At 39.9% G+C, this 16,603-nt stretch overlaps 2 protein-coding genes and 1 long non-coding RNA gene across 5 annotated transcripts; 1 reads left to right on the top strand and 2 right to left on the bottom strand.

The window, feature by feature from the left end:
• The first annotated feature begins 109 nt into the window (after positions 1–109).
• LOC135633139 (uncharacterized) lies at positions 110–2,752 on the top strand. 3 transcript variants are annotated; one of them, XR_010494914.1, is made up of 3 exons: positions 1,030–1,689; positions 1,935–2,200; positions 2,296–2,752. It is a non-coding gene; the product is annotated as an uncharacterized LOC135633139 (long non-coding RNA). The 3 variants fall into 3 exon arrangements; XR_010494915.1 differs by having other exon boundaries at positions 1,031–1,689; positions 1,935–2,015; positions 2,109–2,752; XR_010494913.1 differs by having other exon boundaries at positions 110–1,689; positions 1,935–2,752.
• On the bottom strand, positions 2,075–7,641 carry LOC103979715 (hexokinase-2). Its single transcript, XM_009395900.3, has 9 exons — positions 6,805–7,641; positions 6,543–6,693; positions 6,266–6,448; positions 5,592–5,666; positions 5,279–5,434; positions 4,984–5,082; positions 4,761–4,891; positions 2,710–2,791; positions 2,075–2,624 (listed from the first exon to the last, which is right to left on the bottom strand). Exons 1-9 carry the CDS (start codon positions 7,074–7,076, stop codon positions 2,292–2,294), a joined length of 1,482 nt encoding a protein of 493 aa, XP_009394175.2. The 5' UTR covers positions 7,077–7,641; the 3' UTR covers positions 2,075–2,291.
• Positions 7,642–8,334: 693 nt separating this feature from the next.
• On the bottom strand, positions 8,335–16,389 carry LOC135634354 (endoribonuclease YBEY, chloroplastic-like). The gene is made up of 12 exons (XM_065144764.1): positions 15,948–16,389; positions 14,158–14,409; positions 13,984–14,079; positions 13,700–13,877; positions 13,514–13,597; positions 13,332–13,432; positions 13,001–13,093; positions 10,812–10,883; positions 10,336–10,455; positions 10,207–10,257; positions 9,633–9,821; positions 8,335–8,788 (listed from the first exon to the last, which is right to left on the bottom strand). The coding sequence occupies exons 1-12, from the start codon at positions 16,353–16,355 to the stop codon at positions 8,621–8,623; spliced, it is 1,812 nt and encodes a 603-aa protein (XP_065000836.1). The 5' UTR covers positions 16,356–16,389; the 3' UTR covers positions 8,335–8,620.
• Between the last annotated feature and the right edge of the window lie 214 nt (positions 16,390–16,603).

The following is a 16,603-nucleotide window of genomic DNA, read 5'->3' as shown; positions in this document are numbered from 1 at the left end:
CAGCCCTACGAAAGCGATAATATGTGTAGTTGAAACCACAAACGCCGGCCTATTGCGCCACCAACCAACTCGGCAGACAACGGTGACGGAGTTCTCCATTCGTGGAAGAGTCAAACTCGCTATTCGTGTTGCCCAAAGAAAACCAACGGAATAAGGATTCTTTGATACCCATTCTTTCCCACTTAACATATGCGATTAAAGAGCTGGTAACGATGATCCCAAGGGACTCACTCGACCAGCCTTTCCGCTTTCACGCGTCTCTCTCATGTGCATACTTTATGTTAGCCCTAACCGCGTCGTGGAAGCCACATCATGACCATCAGCACACGGGTCGATGAGGAGGATAGGCTTTAAAGACGGGAAGGAAGGCGTCGCTGTTCCAAAGCGCACCAGCCATGGAGATGCCGAGCTGATGCACGGTGACCACATGGGGTGCACAGAGGCAGCCTTTACATATGTGGTTGGAATTGGCACGATAATGATCCATGGCATGTGAGATTCGTGTCAAGTGCAGCAACACTTATTAGGTGGTGGTGGTTGGTTGGGAATCCGGTGCCGAACCGACGCTATTTGCCTCTCTTGCGACAGCAGGCAGCACCACACAAGAGTTACTGGTTTGACTCTCTCTCTCTAAATATAAATGAGTTTGGCGGTGTTGGTGATGCAATAAGAGGTGGGTAGAGGGAGAGAAAAGAAGAGGAAACTTGCACTATGGTAACGACAATAATGATGGATTAAGACACTTAACTTGGAAGATGTTCCAATCTGGACGATACTCCAAAATAGAAGCTTATGGCTTCTATTTGGTTGGGACAGAGTTGGCTTACGGGTATAGGGCATGGGCCCGTTAAGAGCCCAATAAATACAGAGACCCATTAACAAGGAACGGTCCTGATGAGAAGCTGTTTCCATCCGACGTACCGCGACGAGCGATCGCTGCGGAGCATCGTGTGATGAGGTGACTCGGTTCATCGGTTGGCTGTTGAGCGTCGGAGCACTATAAATAACTGCTGAACGGACACATGATGCGGTTACTCTGAGAGGGAGGGGGAGAGAGAGAGGGAGAGAGCTCTCCAGCGTTTGCGAGGGTGGTGTCGTCCTTAGGTTCTTTCTTCGTTCTTTCGCTTGCTTCAGACTCTTGCTTGGACGATTGGTTTGCGATTTGGATTCATCCGTCTCATCTGCCGCTTGATCGCGAGATGTATCGACGAGGTTTAACATGGTTCGATTATGCTCGTAGAAGAACTGCTCGTATATGATTTTTTTTTTTTTTGCTGGAACCGTAGTTCGGCTTCTTGTTTCTTGTCGATGAGATTGAGACGCACACGATGACTTATTTGTTTGTGACAACGGATTTGCAGTCCTAAGGCATGTAGAATGATGACTTGCAGCGAAACCATACATACAATGGGTAAATACTCGGATCGCTTTCCTCTTTGCTCTCGATGCAGAGGCCGGCCACTTCGCTCTATAACATCACGGCTCATCTTCCGGTGGTCGAATCGATTGGGTTCTCACTGCTCTGAGCCAGGCGTTCACCCAGTATGTCTTTGACCGCTGGGTCCTGATGTCTTCCGATCTATCGGATGAGGCTCGTGATCGACATCCGTAAGAGGAAGGGCTTGAAGAAGCAGATTACCTCTCTCCCCGAATACCAAAACCAGCTCTAAATTTCCCAAAATGCTTCTGGTACGCTCCGCTGTTAACCCTTCCTTCGGTTTTCCCCTGTGATTAGGCCGCTTTACATATCTTAGTTAGCTACTGATGTCAGTTCACCTCACCTAATGAAAGGAGAACGCATAACAAATTTTCGTGCAGTTAGATGAATTCATAACGAATTTCTCATTTTCCGACTAGATCTTGTTATCACATAGCTTGCATTTTGACACAAAGACCAAAACTTCCGACTTGGTTTGCATGTCTCGCTGACTCAGGTGCAGGTCTTCAACCACATACAATTACTACACGAAGACCTTTTTGGCTGAATCGGGATATCCAGTGAAGCCAATTTGAAGGTCACCGATCCCTAATTTATTCAATAGTTTGTGGGACAATATGGAGAAGAAACATAACAGAATAAAAAGGCTAACCGCAATGCCACTCTGCAGAAGAGCAAAAAAATTGGCAGGACAAACCGGCAGCATCATCCACAAGCCCGCTTCTGGTCCTGCTTTTATACATTCACGACGACACCACCGAAGTGTTAACCTAAACATTCTTTTTTTCGACAACAGAGAAAAGGGTAAGCAGAAACCGCAGGTTTCCTTATTTTATTTTGTATTGGAATCCTCTTAGGACTGTTCAAGGTACCGAGAGTGAGAGGCTGCAAGAAGAGACGCGCCAAGGCCTGATCCATCGTTAGTGAGGTTGACGACAACAGACGAAGAGGCCTCATCTCCAAGCATTTCATTCAGGGCGCCGTGCAAGCATTCTCTGAATACAGTGTAATGCTCGTAAAGCCCACCGTCCATGGCGATCACTGTCCTTCGCATGCCACTGCCATCCCGTCCCAGCTTCTTCAGAATCCCAACTATGCCTGCGGCAGCCAGCCGAGCCCCACGCTTGGCAACGACATCACAGATCTGGACAACCACTTTTCTCGCTTTCAAGGAGGTGCTAGAAATCTGGACTTCAGGCAAAAACAAAGACAGTAAAAAAAAAAAACTGGCTGCGGAATATGAGATTTAGGGAAAATGTAAAGGATTGTACCCCCAAGAATTCCTTCAGTTTGGCCCCGACAACTTTGAGATCAGCTGAAGTGTCATGATGCATAGCGGACATGACTGGTGTCCTACAAACCATAAATTGCGTACTTGTTCAGATAACAAACCGAAAGGGTGAGTCAACCGATCCATTAAATAAGGACCCAAAAGTAAAAAACAAAGCAAAAGTCAGCAGGAGATTGGTTATCACAAATTTGATCGACAGGAGCAGTGCCGATTGTCTAGTCATAACACAATTACGAAAAAGTTGAAAACTCGGTTGCAACTTATGCTTGAATCCTGTCTACACAGTACCCACACAATCATAAAGTTGACTCTTTTTCTTTTAACATCAGCTTGCGTACTTAAGAAACAAATACGACAGGATCAAGCAGGAAACCTGCAACAATGTCCTAAAAAGAATGATACCATAACATTATTATATTTATTGGCAAACAATGTCCTAAAAAGAATGATACCATAACATTATTATATTTATTGGCAGGCACAATGCAATACTATTGACTTTCATCATTTACATCATATCAACGGAACAAATCAGAAATGAGGAAAATCTTTACATTGCCTTATTTTATGTCAACATAGAAAGTATAGATGTAATATGCATGAATGAAACTTCAGTTCATGACATGCAACAAAGACAAAAATAATGATGACCCGCCATTTATGCTTTGTCAGTTTGAGTAATCAGTAATATGGCCAACGTGGAATAAGAAGTAGGTTAAAGGAGTAAAGGACAAAGCATTATGTGCAACATGAAACCCTAGTCATGATCTAGGTACTTTACTAGGCACACACTATGCCTAAAACATAGCTTCTATTCATTTTCTGTCTCAATGTTTTGATACGATGAACCATCAGAAGCACCCAACAATAACAAAGAATAACATCAATGGCATCCTACAAATCTTAGTTAATTGGTTTCTCGATAGACGTGGTTGCTACCTAATGTTATTCTACTATGTTCAATTCAATGGTTATTATTTGAAGAAAAGTGTGTAGCTTGATAGTCATCAATCATGTTACACCTCATGAATCGTGAAAAAATAAGTTATGACAAAATTGGAGCACGTTTGTTAACCAGGAAATTGGTTGACCAGAAAATTGGCTTGAGAGTAATGTTGCAATGGAATAATTTAGTTTCAATGATTTACATAGGAAAATAATGAAAAAAAATGCCAAGATACTGAATCTCCAAAAGCTGGCAAAAGTAAAAAACCTCTGCAGATACTACAGTGCTAAGGGGCAGTCATTCACATGTAAACTTTTTGCATATAAAAAGCAAATTTGAAGCTATACTTTTTTTTTTAGTAGGAGAGCCAGAGAAGGTAAGATACAAAAAACTAATAATCAAGGCCTCACACAAACCAATGACTGCAACACTTCTAATATGATGTACAACCTCTTCCCGTCATGAAATTGGCACAAATACTGCCCATATGCACCCCCCAGAAGAATATAATAACAACAGTCAGTAATAATGGTTCTAATCACAGTTACAATACTACTGCTACGTGCTCTTGGTATTGAAAATTAAATGGTATCCAAAAGAAACATATTGATAAGATGTGTAATATAACTCTTGCCTGAACCAACGAGCAAGCAAACTGCACAAAAGATTGCCATAGCCCACAATATTCAAGAGCCTTTGTACCCGTTAGCATGATCTAGAGCCAAGACATGTAGGAAAATAAAGAATATACCAGATGTTGATTTGCATTAAAGGTTAATTATGATAATGCTTTATAATATGACAAGAGCGGTCTAGTGAATGAGACTCCTGCTGACATGGGGTCAACATATGTAGCCTAACCCCAAGTTGGAAGTTTGTTTATACAAAACCTTGACACCCAGGTCATCCCATCAGGTGTTGGGTTAAGTCAAAGGAGCAATATTAGCATGGCACCAAGGCTCAGCCTTGGTTACACATAAATGCCACGGTAAGGTCCATCATATGAGAGAAAGGAGACTGAGTTGAATCTATGCTCAAGAGAACAATGGATATTATCTTCATGCAAGGGGCCACAGAAACCATACCGTAATACGAATGGAATTTCAAGTTGTGGGGGTACATTATCTCCAAATAAAGCAGTTTGTACAGCTAATCTCAGCAGGACTCTTCGGACAATTTCACCAAGATACATTCCTGAAATTAGCTTCTCAAAGATCTGAACATGACAAGTACCTTGGATTACATATCACACAAATTTGAAGGATAAAAAGAAATTAGGCTGCTCAAGGTAACAAGTGAAGTTGTTACCTGGTCACCAGGATTCAAACTTTCAACATCTAATGCAGTATCATATTCTGTCATTGGGAGGTGAGAGGAGCTAAAATTTCCCCATTCCATGTTGATGACCTAGAAGGGCAAGGAAATATTCACAAACAATCTTAAACATGAACCAATGAGATTTATTGAATGAAACAGAAGTTACCATATTCTACCGCATGCTCTACTAGAGTTTCAATTGCTAACGAAAGACTAGTTTACAATATAAGACCACAGATTCCAAAGTTATTGTTCTGGGTTCTGCTCGACTCAGCTCTCAACTTACAATTTCTCCCGATCCAGGAAGCGGACCTTTCCACTTTTTAATTGCATCAGCACGCTCAACATATGCTGCATTAGTACCAGTACCCAATATAACAGCAGCGACAACATCAGTATCATCATACCTGCCACCAGCTAGCGTTCCAACTGTATCATTAACCTGAATTAAAGGAAATCATTCTCTTTAATTTCATTCAAATAACATTAGTAAAAAAGATTGAGATAAAATCACAGAAAATTTACATATTAAAACCTTATACTACAAAGTTTTCCTTCTTTATAATGAAATAAAAAAGGAAATGCTAGAAGGAACTCACCAAAGCTGCAACTTGCATATCAAGACCTTGTCTTTGTAGGGCCTTATTCAATTCAGATACAACATCTTCCCCAACCTGCCTTCACACAAACAGGAGAGTTCTAATCACCATATATCATTCCCAAATTAACAATATATAATTATTCTTTTGTCATGCATCAACAAACAATTAAATTTAGAATAATAGTTCCAGAACAAAAATACTGGAAAAAGACTAATAGTTTAAATCCAGATAATTCCTAACAAGGGATTACTGAAACGAGAGAGTAGAGAGCAGAAATATTTTAATCTTCTGTAACAACAACAAAGCATGCTTATCTTGAAATCTAATTAATTTTGGCCCCAAGCTCGAATGGAGAAGGCTTGCAGCGGAAAAGATCAATAATACTCCATCACATCCTATGAACACATATCCCTACCAATTTTAACATTGTCATCTGAAAGTGCACACATCACCCAGATAGCCCAAAGTGCAGACGGTGAGGAAGGAGGTTACTCCTTTGAATAAAGCAGCAGTCTAGTATACACAAAATTCATGGTTAACAAATGCAAAAGTTAACACAACTTATTTCCACCGTAGCATAGCTCCTTCGACCAACATGTGACCTAATTAACTCATACAAAGGTAAAATTAGAACTTCCTTGTATTAGACATGAAGGTACTTAAGAGTCTACCATGCCATCTATGTTGAAACCCTTTGTCCATTTGATTAGAGTGCCTGAAGCAACAGAAGTTTGCTTGACCGGAAAGGAAAAGGTGAAGCCGAGTTCTCTCTGCCTGCCAGAATGAAGGTGAAAATCTTCACCTTCCGAATCAACAAACTTCACTAAAGCTGAAGCGATAAAATCAAATAGTTCCTGGTGTGACATAATCAAAAGTCGGGAATACTTAGAATCAGACCGAACAATTATATGGGTAGAGAAAAGCACAAAAGAAGTATCTGAATCTTACATCAGATCTTCCAACCATCAAATCATGGGGTATTGAAACCTCCTTAGCCTCTTGCCTGACAACACGCCCTTCCCTTCCTCCTAGCTGCACGCGCAAGACGCGAAAATTGGTTCCTCCAAGGTCCAACGCATAAAATAACCCTCTCTCATCCCTGTCAAGGTTGTGATCAAGAAGCACAAGATGTGAATTTGTTGAATCTACCACTGCAAGGTTGATGCATCAATTTACATGAGAATGGAGAAAGAAGGATGTGAGCTCCTACCCTGTGGGGAGTTTGTCGACGTAGCTAATGATCATCTTGAGCTTGCTCACATCCTCCGACTCGAGCCCGGCGTGCATCTCCTTCGTCATCGCGTCGGCCACCTCCCAAAGCTTCTCAACCGGGGTGGCGCACTTCTCCTCGAGCTCCCTCAGCACCGCGGCAGCACGGACCCAGCGCTCGGCGCTCCGCATCCGATGGCGCACCACGAGCGCCGTCACGGCGACGGCCGCCGCCGCGCACACCACAGCTGCCCCGACCGCGACCTTCCCCATTATGGCAACAGAACGAATCAAAACCCTAACCTCCCGCTCGACTCAAAGACCTCAATCGAGCCAAACCCCGGTCTTGCCGCCGGATTCGAGAACCTAGGGCTTCAAATCCTCCCAAAGCTTCCTCGCCCTAATCAATCCGCTTCTGCTAGCCTCCCGAATCAATCAGCTGATCTCGACTCAGGACCAGATCGGTCTATAAATCGAAGGAAAGAAAACGGCCAAATACACTAAAACAGGAATCGGATGATCTTTCCTTTTTCCCTCGGCAGAAACGGGAAGAGAATTGGAACGAGATCAGGAGGAGAAACTAAGCTTAATCTTCTGGGGGGATTGAATTCGTGGGAAGAAGCAAAAGGAAATGAGAGATCTCGAGGGCGGGGGCGTGATAGTTTGCTTTTATTTTGGAATTGGATTCCAACAACCGCGTGGTTTGAGGAGGAAGATACGACTGACTACAAGCCGCGATCGATGGATTGGGTTTTAGAACACGTCTCTTTCCATCTCAGATCTGAAACCCATCCGAATGGCCAACCCATTTGCTCGTGATTCGTGCCGTGTGGTGACTTGGTGGGATATGGATTCGAGGTTGAGGGGTTCTACTCTTTTATGTCTCGACTTCCACGAATATTATTTATAGGCGTTTTCTAACATCAACATTAACGATAACAAAATCATAAATCTCAATTATTCGAGAAGTTCTAATTAATCGAACTAAAAAAAATAATCAAACATAACATTTGAGTATATTGAATATATAAATAATATATATATGGTAAGAAACTTCCTTTCCTTTCCCACTTCTCTCATGGATTTTTATACTAAAAAAGGCAGATATATTAACCACTATAGATTTTTATGAATATTTTAAATCTCATGAGATGCCATATGCTAAGAAAACCTCTTTTCTTAATGGAGAAATTTTAAGGATTTAGAAAGAAACATCATTTGGCTTAGTGATATGGTAGATGAAAGGATTGAAATAGTTAATTATAGCAATCATATTATAAATTTGGTATAATTTTAATGTTCGTCTTGCGTGATATGATTATTATATACATGATTTTGATGGATGATAAAAGCATGTATGCAAATTAGCAACATCAAGAACTATGTGACTGGAGGACCGTACATGTTGATTCACACGTGTGATGGACTCCAAGTTCCGGCCCATTTGGGCTTGACATGCAGGCCCAGTTCACATGCTCAGATGGCAGCAATCTGCTCCGATAACATCTCGACACAGGCAGAGCTTATTAGATGATGCAAACCTTTTTCATTCCAATACAAATGATAGCCTGTTTGGTGACATCGAAAAAGGAAGACCCTAAAGAAAATGAATGGCAATAATTTGCATGCAACAAATGGTGAACTGGTTCCAGCTCCACCGCGAAAACAATGACCTAAAACTTGAGTTATAACTTTTATAACCCAAGTAATGTTGGTTTTCTTCTTATGCTTATAATAGATTTGAATTTGAATGTTTGTATCCCTGAACAACAAGGATGCGGTGCGGCGAGCAGTCCGGCTTGTTCTGGAATCGAACATCAGAAAACATATTCGTAAATAGCCTTTGCCACACCATCTTCATCATTGCAAGCTCCAATCACGTCCGCAACAGCTTTCGTCTTTTCCGATCCATTTGCAAGTGCAATGCCTAGCGATGCTAACTGAAGCATCTCGATGTCATTTTCACCATCACCGATAGCCATGATCTGTCAGCAAATAAAAATATAATCGTTATCTAGAAAAATATGCAACTATTATGATGTATCAAGGCTATATGATTATCATAGATTAGGTCTTTATTGAGTTGTAGCTCAATTTCCTTAACTTTGTGCATCGTAATTCTAGAAAGGTAAAAACCACCTAACCACCTAATACGATTGGAATCACATGGACAGCCCAGGCAATGGTTACCGACAGGCATGAAACTAAAGGTAAGACAGGTTGGTACTTGAATGTTTAACACATCATATTTTACGACTCTTGCTTGTCTTCATGGCACCACCACTTACTCGTAATGTGCCTTGACGAAGTGGTTAGCCAGATGACTGGCACGTCAAGGATGCACTTAGAAGATAGCAGCTCACAGCTTTAGTTAAATTGTGTGCCAAACACAAAAAAAGAACTAGAAAACCAAATGAGTTAACGAAAGGTAGCACAGCTGTCTTCTTTGTGCAGTGATACAAGTATGTCGTTAACTGACCAATCCTATCAAAAGATTATTTTTTCAATCTTACCGAAAGATTTCTTTTTGTATCATAATAAAAAGAAATGAAAACTAGAGCTGGGAACCATTCAGCTTGACAATTAAATCTGTATGTACGCACTTCACATGGACTCTGAGGTTGGTTAGATTCTCAACATTCTTATGTTCATTACCTCAACATTCATGGCATTTGGTGAGGATACATGTAAAAGATTTCCACAATCCACAGAACAAAACGACATATGCAACTAAACCAAAACCCAATGTTAATCCAGTATAATCTTCAACATATCCAAACGGTTGGTATCAAGAAAAAAGAATCTATAGAAATGAAAATAATTTTGTACCTCTTTCTCACTAATACCAAGGTGATTCAGCAGCATTTTCACACCGTTGCCCTTTGATGTTCCAGCAGGTACAATCTCGAGCATATCAGGTTGAGCCTGGACAACCTCTGCTCGTCCCATTATTGCCTCTGCCCAATATGGTCGCAGAGTAGTCGAAACCCCCTCAGCAGTATCAAAGAAAAGTAGTTTCTGGAAGTACCAAGACATCCATGCAAATTATCAGTCATCTGCTTTCTTATGATCTCAACTTCAACCCTAGTATAACAAGGATGTAGTGCTAAAACTTCACAAATGAACCCCAATGAGAAAATTCAACTTCTGCTCTCTCAATTTAAAACTTTGCCACGAATCTGACAAACATCGGCTAATGCAAAGAGGAAGAGTTGCAAGTGAAATTGTTGGTCTCTGACTCGTATGGCACAAAGAATTGCACCAAAAGAAAAAGAAACAAGAAACAAGAGAGCTCTAGACCAATCAACTGGACTCCAGGACATAAATCAATTATACAGTTTGGAGCACACAATAGATGCTTCAATAGAAAACACATTTTAGACAAAAATGTGCAGCAACTTACCTGCACTTCAGCAGCCGCAAGAAGGTGTTCAACCGAAGACATTATCTCTGCCTGTGGCAAAAGAATTAGCATAACTACATAAAATTTTAGATAAAAAGGAATGCAAGGTAAGAGTTGTGCTGCTACCACCTTTGGCTCATGATATACAGTGTGGAGGGAATCAACCAAAGGATGATCAAATAATGTGAAACACTGATTCTGGGAAAATGCTATCAGAGGAACTTCATGCTCCAGAGAATATAAAAGTGCCTGTCAGTAGTAAACAAAAATAACCAACATGCCAGATTGCAAAGTTCAAGTGAATTATTGGTTTCTATTCTGAATTATAAATTAATAAATTTTCAGTTGCAATCATAAATGATACTGTATGTAATATGCTTGAAATTATTAAATTTTGATATAGTGGTGAACCAACAGGATCTGAACAGAAAACACATACAAGCATCAAAGTTTTGGAGAAGCAGAAGAAACTTTTGTTTTACTTCTGTTCTCATGATAAAAATACTTGATTACTTTTGTGATGAAGGTACAAGTGCACTGCAGTTAACAAATTTTTCAAGAAACAATCAGCTCAGAAATGAACACGAGAATGGATAGCTCATTACCTCCCTACAGACATCTTGGTCTAAGTTACTTCTACAAATTTCTCTACCCTGTCTCCCATAAACAAGCAATCCCTGAAATACAATTTAGAGTAAATCAGATGGAAAAAACTCGTAGTCAATATTGTAAAATTGAAAATAAGATTTTTTTAAATCATTATAGGGACATTTCACGATCTTACATACAGAATAAAGTCAGAAATTTTCATCATAATGTTTGCACTATTGATGTTTACAACCTCCTTCATCGATAATTATATTTCACTCCCCATGGTCTCCAACATTCATTTTGCTCTGTTTGTTAATATATCATAAAGATTTACCTAATCCTTGAATTAAATAAACCTAAGCAACAGCTTGATAAAACTATTCTCAAGTTAATAGTATTAATACCTTTTATTTGTCAGTTCATTACAAAATCCACCTGTAATCAGTTAAATATAAAGATGCCTTATATTGTCAATTAGCTACACAAAAATACTTTATGTCAGTAGTTAATTACAAAAACCACATTCTATTATTAGTTAACTATAGAAAAGCTTTTCTGCATTCGTGGATAGCTGAACACAAATGGGAAGATGCTTTAGTACCAAGATATAGTGACTGGTGGGCTTCCCTGTAAATATGGGTAAAGCATTATGAGAGGAGGGAGAAAAGGATGGGTATAGATTAAAGGTAACTAAGAGGGAGGGTTAGGACAATGTAAAGTGTAATTTTACTTAAGGCGAGGAGGCTTTTTACAATTATAAGCATTCAATATATTTTCAATCAATAGATTGAAAAAATCCCACAGGAACAAAATGTATATTTTCAATGCATAAGCGAAAACATAAGGTGCGTAATGAAATTTTCTTAAATAAAATTGGACAACCAAAATATTCTTGATACCTAAACCACAACAAGATTTGTATCTTAGAACAATATATGTAGGAGACTGATAGGGAATACTCTAGCGACTAAACCAACTCAACAACTGGCCACCACCAAGACGCCGACGTGGAGGGTAAGGGCCAAGTCACCTCCCCACTCGACCACAATGTGGAGGAGATTACGGCCTATCGACCCCAGTGGACAACAATCCACGGGAGGCCGTTCGGGCTGATCCTGTCGACCGCCAGGAACAATGGTCCCCGGGTGGCCGTTCAGACCTGTTCCCCCTCGGTCAGCCTCCATGGACGGCAACTCACAAATGGCTGTTTGGGCCTATGGCCCACATGGACAAAACGTCACGAGGAGGGCGTTATGACGGTTATAGATGGTCCCCTTTGCCGCCCAAGTATAAAACCCGACCTCCGGCGCCTGCCCAGGGGTCGGACCTCTCTCCAAAACCCTTTGCCTTCTACACAACCCCAAAAGAGCTAACTTGAGCGTCGGAGGGGTCGGGTCAGGAAACTCCCTCCGACACTGACCTTTGTGCAGGAACCCACTGTGGAGATCGAAATCCATCTCGGCCCGACCTTGGGTCTACCTCGAATATTCAAAAACGACCTTGAAGACCACCTCGAAGCCACCTCGGTGCTGCGTCAACCACCGCTCGGGGTTGCCATGAGGGATCCTTGGACGACCTCGTGCCTTTGGGACAAGATCAAGCCGTGCCGTGCCGACTCACGGTCGACGGTACTCATGCAACAACAGAGACTTAACAATTGCTATCACTTAAATTGTTACTCCATATCCAAGTACATCTGAATTTCAGACCATGTAAATTCTCTACAGGAATTGAAAATATTAAATTATCTTTGCCAACTTAATAGCCATGTAAACTGTACATGCTTCCATAAATTAATTTTTGAATCTATGAGAGAAACATGTTGCCTTAAGGCAAGTCATTTTGTTTCTAGTGTATACATGACCAGCAACATGATGGCGATGCATTCATATTTCATACTTACCACCATCAATGACAATCCTGATAAAATGTTTTACATTTACTTTCCAAGAGATGCTTCTGAGTTTCTCCCAAGAATCAAGAATATGAAAGCAAAAAGTTGGTGAAATACATAGAGTTACTTTTGCACAGGATATTGCTGTGATTTTGATCTTACATAGGCACTTCCAGATATTAGATCAACCAAGAAATTTGAGCATGTATTAAAACATAAATGTGCATGTGAATTAAGATTTCTTCAAAACAGGTTGGCCAGTGTCTGTCTAATGAGCAACAAAGTCAGGTTGAAGTCAAATAAATAAACCTGCAAGAATATCCCAGGTGAAAACTCAGAAACAACACCATTTTTCCCAGCCAAATCAACCATCTTCAGAGCACTTATGACGGCAGGGCGGGTCTGTTTCAGAATATAGATATGGAAATCAAATCAGCATAAATCTACTAATGTCTTGAACAACATTACTCAGTACTAACAGGTCCAAAATGGAATGTTTAACAGGAAACAACAGTAACAACTTACCATCTTAAGTGACCTCTTATGTTATGTACAAGATATTATCGGAATTACCTAATTCTTGGTAACAATTGTAGCAGAAACAGAGAACCAAAAAGGGAAAGACATTAATGTCTCTCACCTTTCCAGTAGCAATAATTATGTTCACTCCTCTTGATACTGCTGCTTTTATAGCTTCAGCATTTGTTACACTAATCTGACTTTTACTGTTTAAAAGTGTACCTTGTCACAAAGCAACTGTTAGAATATTCATAATTAAGAAAATACCAAATGACAAATTGAACGTGAGATACAGAAACTCACCATCCATATCACAAAAAATATAGCTGAACTTGGGTTTATAAAACCGCAGGCTGCCTGCATCCTTTGAATCTTTTATCTCTATTCCTGTTAAGAAATCGAAACTGCAACATTGTCTGACAGTGTCTTTCATTTAAAAGTAGATTCTACAAAGGGAAGAAGAGAGGAGAGGATCCAAGGAAACTATACCATCTAAATCTTCTTTCTGAAGGCTTCCATTTTCTGTAGTATCCAATGCACTCTTTATTAGACCTTTTCCTTTCCATCCAAGACTCTTCAAGACTAGTTCCTCCTCCTTTTCCATTTCTGTTTCAGCCTCATCACTAACCTCATGATCAAACCCAAGAAGATGCAGCAAACCATGAACCTAGATGAAGATTAGGTAGATATCCATTACAATATATGGATTAAATTTATGAATTTAGAAGAAAATAATGATCATGATTGATAAGATAGCTGAATAGGTATCCCACCATGAGAATTCGTATTTCATCAAGAAGGGTGTGACCTCTCTCCTCTGCTTGTCTAGCAGCGGTCTCAACAGAGATTACTATATCACCTAGCATTAGCTGCATGAAAAAATAAACAGATAAAAATTTAATGAAATTAGAAAATGACAAGACTTCAAAACAAAACATTGTTTTTACCACAGGTAAATCAAGTGCAGCTATATGCTGTGATATTGAGAGAACATCTGTAGCTTGGTCCTCGCCTCTCCAATCTTTATTTAGCCTTCGGATAAAATCATCATTGCAAAGCATTATAGATAGCTCAACCTTATCAAATTTACCAACATCATCTATAGAGGTATCCCTGGTCTTGTACTCTGAGTCTTTTAGACCATCAAATGCTATTTTCATTGCCATGGGAACATTTAGCTTTAACATTTCGACAATGTTCTGCAAAAATATCAGGGCAGAAAAGATTACTCTTAAAGGGAACAATGAAAATTGACTATTTTATCTTTGATTACCGAGTCAAAATGATCGCCTAGCAAACAAAGACAAAGTAAAAACATTGAAATCTTTTCAAGAAGAATTCTCCATTTTCGTTCCAGATAAAAGGGAAATATCCAAAATTTAACAGTATCGAACTCCTCAATTTAGAGACAATAGTCAGTTTTTCAGTTTCCATGAATAACATTCAAAGGTCAGTTTACCTTTTGGAAGTTGGAACAAGGTAGATGCCTGTAGGCCAAGATATGAGCAAGTTCATTTGATAATGGCTGGGTCAAATTAAAAACAATCATAACTGCTAAACCTTTTTAAGGATGATACTGGCAGCAGATATCTCATATCACATCGTACAAAAGCTTCTCATACATGGACTAGAGAAAAAAAAAATCCAATTAGCAATTTGTACGATGTATTATTTAAGAATTAAGATATCTTGACTTTGTGTTCTCTGGTAAAACCATAGTTAAAACTAAGCAGAAAAAAATACCTCTCAGAAAGAATTAATCATCAAGCAATGATACCAAAATTAATCAATGAAGTCATACTACTAACAACACAAAAATGTCATCAAAGGATCGATAGAACATCATCTTCTAACTAGGTGGATCACATAACTGCAAATCTTCTAGAGTGGCATTCACCATTAGTTAGGTAAATATCGCACTTGAAAATCTTATGACATGATCAACGTTACCCAAGTTCCTATAAGAGAGACTTATCAACTTAATGATTATATGCATAAGCATTGGAGATACGATAAATCTAGAAGACACGTTTCACATCTGTTGCAGATTCTCCTTATAATAGGATTTTATTAGATGCAAGTGGAAATGAATATTCATTCTTTCTTATTCAGTGCATCATATCATGGATCCAGTCTAGGGAGATTAATATTTATTTATAATTCTGGTTCAATCATATAACTGTAAATGAAAAAAAAATCCAAATGGTCTTCTCAACCATCCATTACATGATCCAAAACTATATATCTCCTATTGTTAATAAGAATATTGTGCATTTCCTCAAAATTGTGCAAATAAATGCTACATGGAAAAGCAATAATCAAGACAATAAAGATGCATATCTATGGCATCTAACATTGTCTCTAGAGTTCAAAAGGAACATTTTGATTCATCCAATAACATTGACAAAGGTTCACGTACTGTCTGAACACCACTAAACACGATAATTCGAAATGTTTGCCATGCCCATACTGGATACATGCAGGATATATATACTCCTCAGATACTTCTCAAACGCCTGATGGATATCATGCATTTGTTCTCATGAATGTTGATCTTTTGATAGACGACAAAATAAACCTAAAATTATTAAGTTATCATCACAAATTGACCATCAATCATAGCACCTACTAAATTAACCATCAATTAAAAAATCTAATTTATTAACCATCAGCCATAATTTCCAGGACGTAATATGTTTATATACAAGTTTATAGGATGGGAATATAATATGCCTACCAACACTTCGGGATCCTTGGGCATTTCTTCTTCAATACCAATCTTCACATCTAGCTGCAGCTGCTTGTCCTTGGGCGCCTCCTTCTTCGACGCCGCCTGCTTGCGCCTCACCTTCCGAAACCCCCTGAGGTTCGCGAAGAACCCACCGAACGGCACGGTCGAGCGTAAATGCCCACAGGAGACGTGGAAGGATCTCCTAATAGGAACACCGGAGATGCCCGGGGGTAGAAACGAGGCCGCAGGGGCAGACGAGGAGGCCGGATCACCCGGCAACCGCCACCAGAGCACAGCGGCGACCCGAGGGGAAAAAGTGAGCGGGAGAGACGATCTGGTGGTGATGGGGAAGGCTCGGGCGGCGATCCTCGCCATGGCGTGGGAGGCGGGGGCGACGGCGGGGGAGGGCCACATGGTGAGGGGGACTCGCGCCCATCTCACAGTCAGCTCACACATATCTTAAATGTCAACAGCATCCTTTTGGGCCGCGAGAAAGAAGCTTCGGCCTACATCAGAGAATATTGGGCTTCTAAGCCCAACTCAAAATCTAAGCGATTCAAGTTCAATAGAGTCGATCGTACCATAATGATAATAATAATAATAATAATATTATTATTATTATTATTATTATTATTTATGGATAGTGAGATTCAATTTTCAAT

This window comes from Musa acuminata, chromosome BXJ3-3, assembly GCF_036884655.1.
Source record: "Musa acuminata AAA Group cultivar baxijiao chromosome BXJ3-3, Cavendish_Baxijiao_AAA, whole genome shotgun sequence".
In the NCBI taxonomy this organism is placed as follows: domain Eukaryota; kingdom Viridiplantae; phylum Streptophyta; class Magnoliopsida; order Zingiberales; family Musaceae; genus Musa; species Musa acuminata.
The sequence above is the reverse complement of the archived record's forward strand: the minus strand, read 5'-3'. Positions and strand labels throughout refer to the sequence as shown.